The sequence below is a fragment of the Gallus gallus genome, chromosome 6 (genome assembly GCF_016699485.2).
Source record: "Gallus gallus isolate bGalGal1 chromosome 6, bGalGal1.mat.broiler.GRCg7b, whole genome shotgun sequence".
NCBI lineage: Eukaryota > Metazoa > Chordata > Aves > Galliformes > Phasianidae > Gallus > Gallus gallus.
In genome coordinates, this window is record NC_052537.1 from 32895191 (window position 1) to 32907700 (window position 12510).

At 51.3% G+C, this 12510-nt stretch overlaps 1 protein-coding gene across 4 annotated transcripts in view; it reads right to left on the reverse strand.

Annotated features, from left to right (window-relative positions):
- Positions 1 to 654: 654 nt before the first annotated feature.
- The window catches only part of FAM53B (family with sequence similarity 53 member B), a 50186-nt gene continuing 38330 nt past the window's right edge, over positions 655 to 12510 (reverse strand). For all 4 annotated transcript variants that reach the window (XM_040702814.2, XM_015289061.4, XM_046943173.1 and 1 more), the window contains one exon: positions 655 to 3840. In XM_040702814.2, the coding sequence (XP_040558748.1) occupies positions 3514 to 3840 (327 nt within the window). In that variant the 3' untranslated portion in view covers positions 655 to 3513. The remainder of the gene's footprint in view (positions 3841 to 12510) is intronic.

A 12510-nucleotide genomic window follows, 5' to 3' on the forward strand; every position in this document is an offset into this window, starting at 1 on the left:
TCAATTGCAATAAAATAAACTACATCTGGGAAAGTGACCTTAGTGGCGTCTCTCGTTCTGTTTTTCTATCTTTTACCCTCAGGGTAGCAGTTCAGCCAAAGTCTACGGCTCCGTGTGCATCCACACACACATGGAGGATGCTGTAAGCCACGGTCCAGCATTAGGGCTGCAGCGGGTCACTGGGAATTTCTTTTTCATCCTGTAATTCTCCCTTTTCGTTCTGTTCTGCTCAGGCTGTCGGTCAGATTAAGGTTAGGCAGATAAACTTTTTGGATTGTTCGCTCACTTAAGGAAACGCAGCTGCTCTCCTTTCTGGTTTAAGAAATAAGTGAAGGCAAGGACCAGAGAGCAGGCTGTAGGACACTGTGATTTCCACAGATAACAGAGGCCCCTCCTGCCTTTACCTGGGCTCCCTGCCTTGCTCAGCTTCATACTTTAAGGATGGCACATCATTACCTCCGACCTTAAACAAGAAACCGAAGACACTGCTCGGCACTCAGCTTTCTGATTCCCCATTGCCTCTCTCAGCACCATCAGAGCGCAAAGCTCTCCCCCAGCCCCACATATGGGCCCTCCTACCACCACGAGAGCTCCGACCCACAGCGGCGCACGGGAGCACAGAGAGGCGAGACGCCGGCCGGCCGGGCCGAGGGGTACGGAACCAGGAAGCTTTATTTACACAGTAAAAGTAACAAGCAATTTCCTGAGACTGAGCTGCTCTAGTGCAATCAAGTCATGGAGAGGGGACAGGTCAGCAGTCTTCTCGCCCACCCCGGGGCCACCTGCAATGGCCCGAGCATGCACATACCTCTGCGCTTGTGCAGTGTGCAGAGATGTTGCTACGACGGGGCAGAGCTTCAGAAGGCTTTTGTTGTTGTTGTTGTATTTCTTTTTGTTGTGGGTTTTTTTTTTTTTTTTTTTTTTGGCCATCCTCTTCTTTTGATTTCTTCCACATCGAAAACATAAACTCCGTAAAGCACTGCTACAATCCTAGAATATCCTACGTCAGTCTGTTATCCTGTTCAGCCAGGAGCTTTGAAACAAAGCACTGAAAACACAACTGTATTGGCCAAGGAGGCTATGCTATAACGTGAAAAATTACAATCTATGTTACAAACACTTCTTCCCATCTTTTTGTCCAAGATGTAATCTTCCTTAGAACAGGCTCGAAACACGTGCGTGTGTTACCGGTGCTAAGCGTTTCCCTATCCAAACCCTTTATTTCCTTACTGCTGCAATCTTATTGCTGATGCCATGGCCTGCTGTCATCCTGAAGCTGTCGGATTGGGTCAAGCCTTCAACAAACCATGGGCATCTTCACGACCAAGAGCCTGCGAGCTGCAAGCAAAGGCCTCCACCTGCACTGCAGTACCACGTTCTGGCAGGGCTTTGCTGCAGGGGTCCCCAGTGGCACCGGTGAGGTCCTCTAACAACCACAGGAGCCCCGGGAGCCCCTGGGCTGCAATGGATCTCATGGAACTCGCACCACATCTGACTACAATCAACAGGATGTCCCCTGGATCTGAGGCACGTACTATATTATATTTAATATTTTTAATTTTTTTTTTATTTATATATATATTTATATATATATAAATCCACAACTGTTTTACCTCTACAGAGAGAGAGATTTTTTTTTTTTCTGTTCTTTATAGTAAGGCTTTCTCGAACTGAAAACAAGTACATGAAATCATACGAAACCAACAGAGAAACACCCAACAGAACACCACTGTGGCCTACAAACCGTCACTGCAGTCTGTGTCTAAGCTAATGTGCCCGGTATAAGGCCATTACTCATTGGAGAAGCGTCTTTAGTAAGGCAAACGTGTTGTGCTGTATGTAAACTGTATGCTACGTCTGTGTCGGGTATGGCCGGTGGCCGCTCGGTCACCGTCCTACTGCATGGGGTGAGCATGTCCTAGGTAGCAGCCCTTGGAGGGAGAAGAGAGCCCTTGTGGTTACAGCCCCGCGTGTGCATAGGCGAGCGTGCCCTGAGCTCTGCGGGAGCCCGGGGCTGTATGGGGGTTTGGGACATCAGGAAGACTCAAAGCCAAAATGCGGTTGTGTTGCTCCTGGGGACACGGGCCGGCAGACACCACGTCCCAAAAGCCCTTGACACGTAGGGCCATATCCAGATCCGGGCTATGGGACTCCCACGAGGGGAGTGCAGCCAGGGTGGGTTGTTTTCAACAACGCATTGAGAGACACTTGAAGAGAGATGGAGGATTCCCCAACAGGAGAAGGCCCTGGCGCCGCTCTGCAGGGAGCTGAGATGACCGCGGCCACAAGCAGGCATAAAGCTATGAGTGGATGGGATGGGGGGACGCCCAAAACCCCGCAGGAAAAGTGCAGTAACGTAACAGCAGGGATCGGTAAACCTGCATTGGCCGCTCTCAGCCTCTTCTGGCTTACAGACTCCCAGTGGGGTGTCGGACCCCTACTAAAGGGGTTGGGATCTATTGGGATCTATCACTTCATTTTCCCTTTGTGCTTTTGCAGAGCTTGGGAAATCGCCCCAAGGAACCTGCAGAAGACGCTGGAAGCCACGTGTGCAGCTTTCCAAGAGACTTAAACAAAAGAAAGAAAAAGGGGAAAAAGTAAGGATGTGTCCTTCTAAACCAGTTAGCAAGTGGACAGCTTATTTCATGGAGGAGTGTATCTCGTACAAACGTAATGGTCACCACTTTATCTGTGCTTTAACAAGGCACAGCGAGAGGAAAAGCTTTCAGTGCTGCTACCTGAATTTTCAGCATTTTGACAGCTTACTTTTGTCAAGTAATCCTATGGCGTTGGACAGGGACCCACTTCACAGTCAGAGCAAAAAGAGCGTGGCAGCCACGCAATGGTTGGCGAGGGGCCGAGCGCTGCTGGATCCTCATCGAGAAAAGGAAAATTAAAAATCTGTATAAAAAAAAATATCCAGCTCTTACCATCAATAAATTTCAGCAAGAATTGCGGTTTCCATCTGATGGCACCGCCAGGGGCTGGAGGATCAGTGTGGGCTCTGGGCATCACGGCAGCCCCACCACCAGCCTGGCCTCGCCACTACACGGTTGGCAAATCTCAGCTGACTTTCTCTTTCTTCCCCCAGTTTTCCAGTCCTCCCCGGGGGTGTTTTTTTTTCCTTTTGCTTTCCAAACAAGCACATGTGTGAACTGGAAGCCATGGCTGGATCCATCAGCCGTGATCCTACATTTGCAGAAGTTGTTTTCTCACTGATGGATGCGTGTTGTTTGGTGATCACCATCCCTCTGGTCTCCAAGGTCTGACAGGCGGTTTTCCCAAACTAGCTGATATCTGGCTACAGTAGTTACAAAGAATTTCAAGATTTACACACACACACACGCACACACACACAAAATTGCTCTAAATACCTGATGAAATTTTGGCAAAGCTGCTTCGTCCCCTCCAGCTGGCAGGGGGACGCGGGCAGTGCGGCACAACCCGCGCTGACCCCCAGGGGACCCTTCCCCACTGCGAGCCCCAGAACCCGGCACGCTGAGCCCCGCGTCCTCAGTTGTTTTCAATCTGCTCGATGTCTATTTCTCCATCCAGCTGGAAGGGGCTCTGGGTGCCCGCCCCGCCACCCCTCCACGGGGTCCCGTCATCCTCCTTCCCACCGCCCTCGTCAGACTCCTCGCAGGACAGGTCGTCCCGGCTCACCCCACGCTCCTCGCCCCGCGTGCGCGGCTCTGGCACTGGGGTGCAGGCGGGGGTCCTGCCCGGCATCACCTCCGGGGAGTGGGGGGCTGTGGTCCATGGCCGGGTGGTGGGGAGCCGCTGGGTATTATCCTCTGCTGCGGTGCTAAGGCTGCTAAGGCTGTTGAAGGTCTGGCGGTTCTGTGGAAGGAAGGGGAGAGAGGAGGAGAGGTGGGTGCAGGGTGTAAGGGATCAACAAAAAACAGTTTCTGGATTTCTGTGGTTAGCTCCTTGGGCATTCTGCGCTCCTTCCAGAAGGCAAATCGCTGTGCTGTTCCCATGGCCTTCGCTTGAGAGCCCGGGCCAACCCAAAGCTGGAGGACAGAAGGCTGCTGCTGCCTGCTGGGGACATCCTGCTACCCAAAGATCAGCCTTGCTCCCAACATCCTGATCCACGATCCCAGAAGAATGAGGCACACCTGCCTGAGGCTTTTATTTCTCATGTACCTTTCATATCCAGGTAAGCGGGGAGTAACTACCAAAACAACTTACCCCAGGCTCTCAATGAAGCCAAATCATCCCTTGATGTATCTCCTGAGAAACTTAGGTTGAAATCACAGCTACTTTGCACTCCAATCACTTGCCTCATAATCAACAGGTGCTGCACTTGAGAAGCACAGCGGCACAAGAAGCCATTGCATAGACTAGATGGACTAGATGACCTTGAAAGGTCCCTCCCAACTTAAAGAATTCTATGATGCTATGACTCTAAGACAAGGGTTGCTCCCTCTCACCAGTGCCATTTGTGGCCCTCACCCATCCTGGGGCACACTGCAGGCACCCAGCCCAGCTCATCCCTTCCCTGTTTTTAATACAACCTTGCCTTTCTGTGTGCTCTGCCTTGCAGGGGCTGAGTGCACAACAGTTTCAAGCAGAGATCTGCAAGCTGTGGTTAATGGACAACATGTAATTAACAAAGAACTTGCAGGAGGCCTGAGGACACATGAGAACTATTTTCTAAGTACCTCAGAAAAATTTGCAAGCGTGTTTCCAAAAGTGATTTAGGTACTTGAAAGCCTAAGTCTCCTGAAAATCAACAGTGCTCCCAGAAGAGCAAATCCCTTTCACAAACAAAGCCCTGGCACTCGAGGAACATTTATTTGTTTCCAAGCTTGGACACAACTCAGAGAATAGTCATGAATGCAACGAAAATGAAGCATCGACGTCCTCTGAATTGGCCAAGGAGAGAAGCTTAGTGCAAGGTGGTGCAAGCCCTCCTGGCGTCAGCACCACGCAGAGCCTCTCCTCCATCCCTGCTATGAGCCTCTCCCAAAGCTGCCCACTAACACCAGACCAGAAGAGGAAGTTAGGCTTCTGCAGCAGTCCAGATGCCCAAGGAGCATGCAAAGCAACCCCTGAGGGAGAGGAAGAAAATGAGATGTTAAAGAAAGCACCTGAAAAGTTGTCTACAAGCACAAATAAGGAGTTCACGACAACTTCAAGTGAGCTGCAAAGCTGGAATCCGCTGTCACCAGCCAACCACCAGAGCAAAGACCTTACAGCATGGTTCAGACTGTGTAGGGATGCTCCACAGTGCTCCCCATCGGGCAAGGACCAACAGCTAAAGGTTCCAAGAAACAGCCCAAAGCAAACGCCATCCACATTGACTGCCCTACACAGGGCCACCAAGGACAACAGGTCATCCAGGAACAGCCCTACCTGCTCCTGCAGTCACTTGAATTCTCTCCTCCAGGCTTTAAAGGGGATCTGGGGGGAAAGGAGCTGCAGGAGGGGACTCACCTCCCACATTTAACCTTTTCCATAGGTTTTAGTGCAAGTTTCCATAGGTTTTCCCTCCCTCCCCTCCTGCTGCCTGCATGCCCAGCAGGCAGGGATGCAGGCTGAATGCTGGCAGCCCCCGCAGCGAGAAAGCTGGAGAAATTCCTCGGGAACATTTTTTTTGTAACACTCTTCCCCTCATAAAATAAAGCGACTGTGAGTTTTTCCCCGAAACACATCTCCCAAAATAAGGAGATCCCGGTGCATAAGGTAGAATAAATATTAGCACGACCGTGATCCCCGTGGCGAAACGCTTGGAACGGCTTTTGCACAAACACCTTCTTTTCCACCCTGCCAGGTTACGGCTGCAATTTTCCCAGTGAAGGTGCAATGCTACGAGCTGTCAGCGATCCCAGCCCTACCTACTGAGCTGTCATCACCTCCCATTAGCACACTGCGCTCCAGTTTCTTCAGAATGCTGCAGACAACCTGGGCTGAGAAGGGAGCAGAGGAGCTCAGGGGACCAGCGCCAGCCTCCTCAGCCCCGCCATGCTTTGGTGGAACAAAGCCATGGGCATCTCGCTGCCTTGCTCTGTTTTAAGCCTCTCTCTGAGCCTGTTGCTGTGAGGTACCTTCACCCACAGCTTTGATTGCTATCTGTCTGCTGCTTTGATCACTTGTAGGATGGCAGAGAGCTACGTGGCACCCGCATCCTGCACGTCCCATGCTTGCGCTGCCAAACAGAACATCCATTGCTTTCGACTGAGAAATGGGTTTCCTGCCGCTATTCAGATCAGGAATACATACAATGCTCAGGGTCAGTACTTGACCAGTTCTTTTCCAACTCTTTTTCCAACTTTTCCAACAATCCCTAGGCTGATCTCCCCAGGGCTGACTTTATGGAGAGCTGCCATCTGCCTCCCCAAGGAGCTGAGCCATGCCAAGCCCAGCCTTCAAAACCAACACCGCCATCAGGGCTGCAAAGCCATCACCAGCACCGCCTGTGCCAGAAAGAGCTCCTGGTGATGGATGAAGTGTCAGGGGAGAAACGGCCAAAATACCGGAGGAAAAAAAAACACAGTGGGCAGTTATAGGTAGATGAAATGCAAACAGCTCCGGACATCCGGAGCTGGGCTATAGGCAGTTGTGTGTCAGGGAGCTCAAACCCATCCACTATTTTTTTTGCAGTGTATCTATCGAGGCATTGAGCTGCTGGTGGGCAGAGCTCCAGCTGAGCCGTGCTGCAGGCATGGGATGGCCAGTGGGGCAAGGGAAAGAAGCGGAAGCAAGTTTCCATTCCAAGGAGCCAGCCATCCCTCAGACATTACTGAGCTGAGAGGTTTGCTTCGTTCCCCAGCAATGAGTCTGTTTGGAGGCACCCAGCTCTTCGTGTGCTCAAACAGGCCCAGGAGAGCCAGCTGGAGGGCGTTCAGTGCTCATTACCAAAACCACAAGCAACCACGTATGCCAGCTTCAAAGCAAACCGGTACAAAACGCAAAGGCAGCCTGCAGAGCTCTGCTGCTCTATTATAGCCTTGTTTATCCCTCATGCCCCTCTGGCCAGATACTTATCTGGGTTGGAGACAAGGAGATGCTGGAAAACAAACCTACAAGAAGAACCAACAGCCATCCTTGAGGATGCAGGGCTGAAATTCCAGTTGCAGTGCAGGCAGCACCAAAACTCTGTGAGCCCACAGAGTACCTTCATCCATGGCAGCCTCTGGGGGCTCGAGGTACTCCCACCTCCACAACACAGGGTAGTATTAAACAATCAGACGCTGCATGTGTGTTGTAACTGCCCCTCCAGAGAGGTTCTGCCCTGTAGGGATGGCTCTGGATGGCTGACGGTCTGCCTTTGTTTTCCACCCAGCTACATCACTTGCTCCGTTACCTCCATTGCAAAAGAGTGGTTCACTTTTTGCAGCCATCCTGCACATATTCTGCCAGCATCCAGGTGGCTGTGACAACGCACCTGGCAGGGATAGCTCAGGATGTCACTGCTGGTGAGCACAGTTTGCTTCCCCACCTCTAGCCTTATGACAGACACCGGCATTTCAGTGTGTGTGGATGCTGCACTGAAATTCTACAACTTTAGCATTTAATTTAGCTTTTATTCTGCTTGGTGTAAAAAAGAGCTATCACAAGCATGCTAAGAAATATCTATTATCCTACCGAGTTGCTTCACACCACATTAACAGACCAAAAATAAAGAAAAAAAAAGGAGAGTTTGATTAAGCCTTCAATATTAACACTGCCTTTGAGAGTGGTTTCACTGCTAGCTTTACTCTCACGTTGGAGCTCTGTAACTGTCCCAGCCACAGTGTGGGTTTGTAATGGGTTTTCACAGATGGCAACCTGAGCTGGGGGGTGTCCCTGCCCAGGGGATGGAACTGGGTGGGCTTTAAGGTCCCTTCTGACCCAACCATCCTGTGATTCCATGACTCTATGAGATGCTGCTGTAGGAGCTGTCAGTGGGAATGCTGCTGCTGCTACAGAGCCCCTGGGAAGTGCTGGACAAGTGCAACCCCAAAATCCAGGAGGGATGAGCACAGCTATGCCCAGGGCTCACTCACCCCATGCACAGCAGCCTCAGAGAAGCCTCCCAGCTTCATATCCATTCATAACAATAATTGGAGGAAATCCTCAGTTCCTGCCAAGAACAAATATTTTCCCTAACAGACACCGAACGCTTCAGTATGAGCTGGAGAGATCCACTCACTCAGGTCACTGTGCAACCCTACCAGCTATGAGCACGTGTGCCTTTATTCCCAGCTGCTCACCGTGCCCACGGCTCCATCCCACACACAGCAGAGCAGAGCTGCAAACATACACAGCTACACACGGTTTGGAAGCGGTGGCTTTCCCATGCAGCCCCTCCAGCTTCTCCTCTGCTTGGCAGGAGCCCTGAGGCTGTGCTGTGCTGTGCTTCGATCCATCCCCTCAAAGCCACAGGAAGGCAGGTGATTGCTAACATCAAAATATCACCTGGCTTCCTCTCCTCTTTAAAACCAGCCTCCATCTCCTCATGACCCTCCTGGCTCTGCCAGCACCTGTTGATGCTTCAGCACTGGAGTGGGTGAGGGGCAGGATGTGCCAACAGGGGTCCTATGGCTGCAGGGCAACACCTGCATGAGGGCAAATGTGAGCGGCAGCAAACAGTGAGCTGCCCTGGCCCTTGCTTGCATAAAAGGAAGCTGTGGAAAATGGTTTGAGAAAGCAGAACATTTTCCAAATGAGTCAACATAGCTTTGTCCAATACTATATTTTGCACAGTCACGTACCATCGAGGCTGCGTCTGCCAAAAAATCAGTGCAATGGAGCAAAACCAACAAGGAGGGTGATGGGCTCGTTTCTGTTCCTGACACGGCCCTGAGCCAGAGCCATCGAGACCATCACAAAGCACGGCCCATTCACTGCCTGGCTGGGACCCAAAGATGTCCCCACCGGGACAGGACCTACGGTGCACATGGCTGCACAGGGGTTTGTCACCACGCAACGTGCTGCACACCTGCAACTGTCTTACCTACAGTCATTGCTGGCTGTCTCAGCACCACGGTGGGAGGCCCAGCAGATGGAGCACAGCGGACACAACCCCTGTTTCAGGTGAATTCTGAGCATCTTTCCCTTGAAAAGAAAAGCGAGCTGCTCTCCTGCTTTACTCAACTCTCTTTCCTGCAGTGCTTTTGGAGAGTTTTGCAGGAAAGAGATTCCCTTGGAACTGTTCTAACCATCACTTCTAAAACTCCGCAGTGAATAAATATCTTTTACAATAACACCCGTTGCCCAGGAGGCCGCCGCCACAGTTCCTCATGCCCGGAGGAGCCGTTGTGACAGCTGTGCTGGGCTTGGCCACAGCTCCAGCTTCTCTTTCATGCCCTGCCACGTGCTGCCCTGCTCCGCCAGCCTCACCTCCTCCCTGAGCATTGTCAGCAGCCCCTGCTACAAGACGTGATGAATGAAGCTTCTCAGGGGGACACGGGAGAGGAACCTGGCTGCTGTTTGCAAATCCCATCACCGCATCATTCATCAGAAATGAGGAAAGGATGGGCAAGCCCAGAAGCCCTCTGCAGGGCTGGTTTTTTTTCTTTTGGTGTTTTTCTTTTCAAGCAGCACAAGCAACTGCTTTTGGCCACCGCCACTGAGCCTGTCAGAGCATCAGGAGTTGGCAATGGCCTGGCCCTCATACCAAGGTAACAAGGAGCAGACACAGTGTCCAATAAGCATGGAGATGGTAACCTCTCCAGCTGCGAGACCTTCCTTTTCTTTTGCACCTTTGCAGACCCCATTGCCGGAGTGGTTTTATTTTTCTGCAATCCTCCCTCTGCTGCGAAGACTTCAGCAAACAGGAGCACAGATGGGTCTGTAGGGGAAATGTTGAGTCGTGGCCTGAAGCAGTGATTGAGCACCTGGTGGGAAGGCAGGGCCAAGCCAGGGGAGTTCAGGTGCATGCAATGCAGCTGAATGACCAGAAGGGCTGGAGCCAGGATCCACCCCTTCCCAGACCTCACTTAAGGGTTGGCAGTTCCTGTCTACCTGAGGCTTCCCAAAGGTAGTAAGCAGCTTTTTTCCTTTGTTTCTGTGTTCGCAACTGTTGTATTTGGGCTTGTCTTCATTTGCTGTAGCCAAAGACTTTGCCACCCTACCATTATCACTTATAGGCTGTGGATGCCTCATCCCTGGAGGCATTTAAGGCCAGGCTGGATGTGGCTCTGGGCAGCCTGGTCTGGTGGTTGGTGACCCTGTATGTAGCAGGGGGGTTGAAACTCAGTGATCATTGTGGTCCTTTTCAACCCAGGCCATTCTATGATCACTACGTTTTCCATCACATTATAGAGCTGCAGGGTCACACACCAGGTTGGGCTCAGCAAAGCAAAGGGACCTGAGGTCAGCACCAGTCTCTGTAGGTACTGTGAGGTTCCTATTGGGAACATGGAGGCCTCTAGAAAGATTCAAGAGGCCCACAGTGGGCTTGGGATCAGGCACTGTGTTGCATGAAAGCTGTTTGTTAGGACTATGCACAATGCACGCCTGGATAGCAGGGGTTAAACCAGGCATGTGATGCATCAGATGCGGACATTTGGGACACAATTGGATTTTGTGTCTGCTCCAGAAGGACACTGCAAAGCTCTGTTTGTGTTTCCAGCCCCATCCTCTCATGTGAGTGCAAACAGGGGTGCAATGCCTGGCCCCGCAGGGACAGAGCCGGGCTGCGCAAGGCAGTGGGCACAGCCCCAGCACTGCTGGGACCCTCAGGGCCCTGCTCAGCCCAGGGTGCTGTACAAAGAGCCTGGCCATGCTCTCAGATCCCTGTGCTACAACCCCATTGTGATGGCAGGGATGTCCATGTCCCCGGGTACTGCCCGCTCCCATGGCAGCATTTACTATCCGCCAGTTCTGCCTGGTGAGTCACAAATTTATAAATGAAGCAGATGGGATTATTTCTACTGTAAAATCAAAACAGCGTATGGAATTGCATTACACATTACTACTACTAAAACCTCTGCTGTGCCCCTAAAATAGAGCCTGCCACAACCAACCACCCTCCTATAGGCATCTTCTGAGCAGACCAACGTGCTGCCTGAAATGGTCACTACCACTACTTCTTATGTTAGGAACCACTGAACGGTTAAGGTTGGAAAAGTCCTCTGAGATCCCCAACCCACCCCCACCATGCCCACTGATCGTGTCCCTTAGTGCCATATCTCCACGTTTTTATGGCATGGAAACTATAAGGGTGTTCACAGAGGAGGCAGGAATGGCACTGATGCACATGGGGTACAGTCCAATGCCATAACTTCAAAACCATCCATGCTGCACGTACAACAGCCTGACCAAAGCCAAACCCATCTGGCCTCTGAGGTCTCTGCCCCTCCAAGCCATCTCACTTGCATTTGATCCCAAACCAAAGCTCAGTTCCAATGCATATTTCACCAAGCCACAAACTGACCTTTCCAGTCTCTCATTCGTGTTTATTTAAAAAACACTGGGGCTTGGAAGCTGGAACTTCTCTCAGAAGTTACATCAACATCAAACTATTTCCTGGGACACGACTGGAATTCCAAACCTCCAGTTTTTCACCCTTCATCCTACCTTTGAGCATTATTTGCTACTCCTCAGAGTGGGTGCTGAGGCGGCCTGAGGTGTTGCCCATCCCATCCACAGAAAAGCTGCCACATTTCAAACAGAAAGCCTTCCGTGGCCATTTAGAGAGTTTTACCACTCCAGAAAAGAGCTGGGTGGTCGGAGTGAGGAGGACAGAGCAGTTTCCCCCATCCTACAGTTTAAAACTTTTCCCCATTCAATATCAAGACCAGCATAAAATATTTCTAAGCTGTTAATTTCATCTTTGGGAGACCGTGAGCTCCTTCATCTATTGACCCTCACGGATACGTGCTCTTACTCTTTGGTTTGGAAAGGAAACAGGGCAGGGGACAGCCTGACTCCCACCCATCACCGACATGAACTTCCAGCTCCGGCTGGAGCTGATTTTAATATTGAAAACTGCTAAGAACCACCTGACCACATTTCAAGAGGACCCTCTTGTGAGTACGGGTGCCAACGTCTCCATCGTACAAAAGCACGTGGTCCTTGGAGAAGGGTGAAGCCACCCCATGAATGGCACCATGTGTCTGCAGAGCCAGCAAGCGCTGTGAATAGCCCCATTGTGCACGGCACAAACACACCAGCAGCCCACAAGGACAGGCAGATTCAGGAATAAGGTCCTTCCAACCCCCACCTCGCCCCATCCTCCTGTCAGGGAGTTGTTAAGAGCAGTAAGGTTTCCCCCGGCCCCCCTCCAGGAACAGCTCTCTGTTATCCCATCTGACTGTTGCTGTCACAGAGGTGTCAAGGCATGTACCAGGAAGATGCCCATCATCCCATGGCATGTTGCCTTGGACATGGGGCCACCCTCTCTTTCAGGCCAAGGCTGCATGCTGCAGGGAGAGCGAAACAAATACATATATAAACGTTTCACTTGGAAAAAAATAAACCCCAACCAACAGTAAAAAGGATAGCTGTGTTTGGAAATGTGCTAACACAAATTCACGTCTCGTACTAACAGCCGTATCAGCATCTTACAAAGCAGGAAGC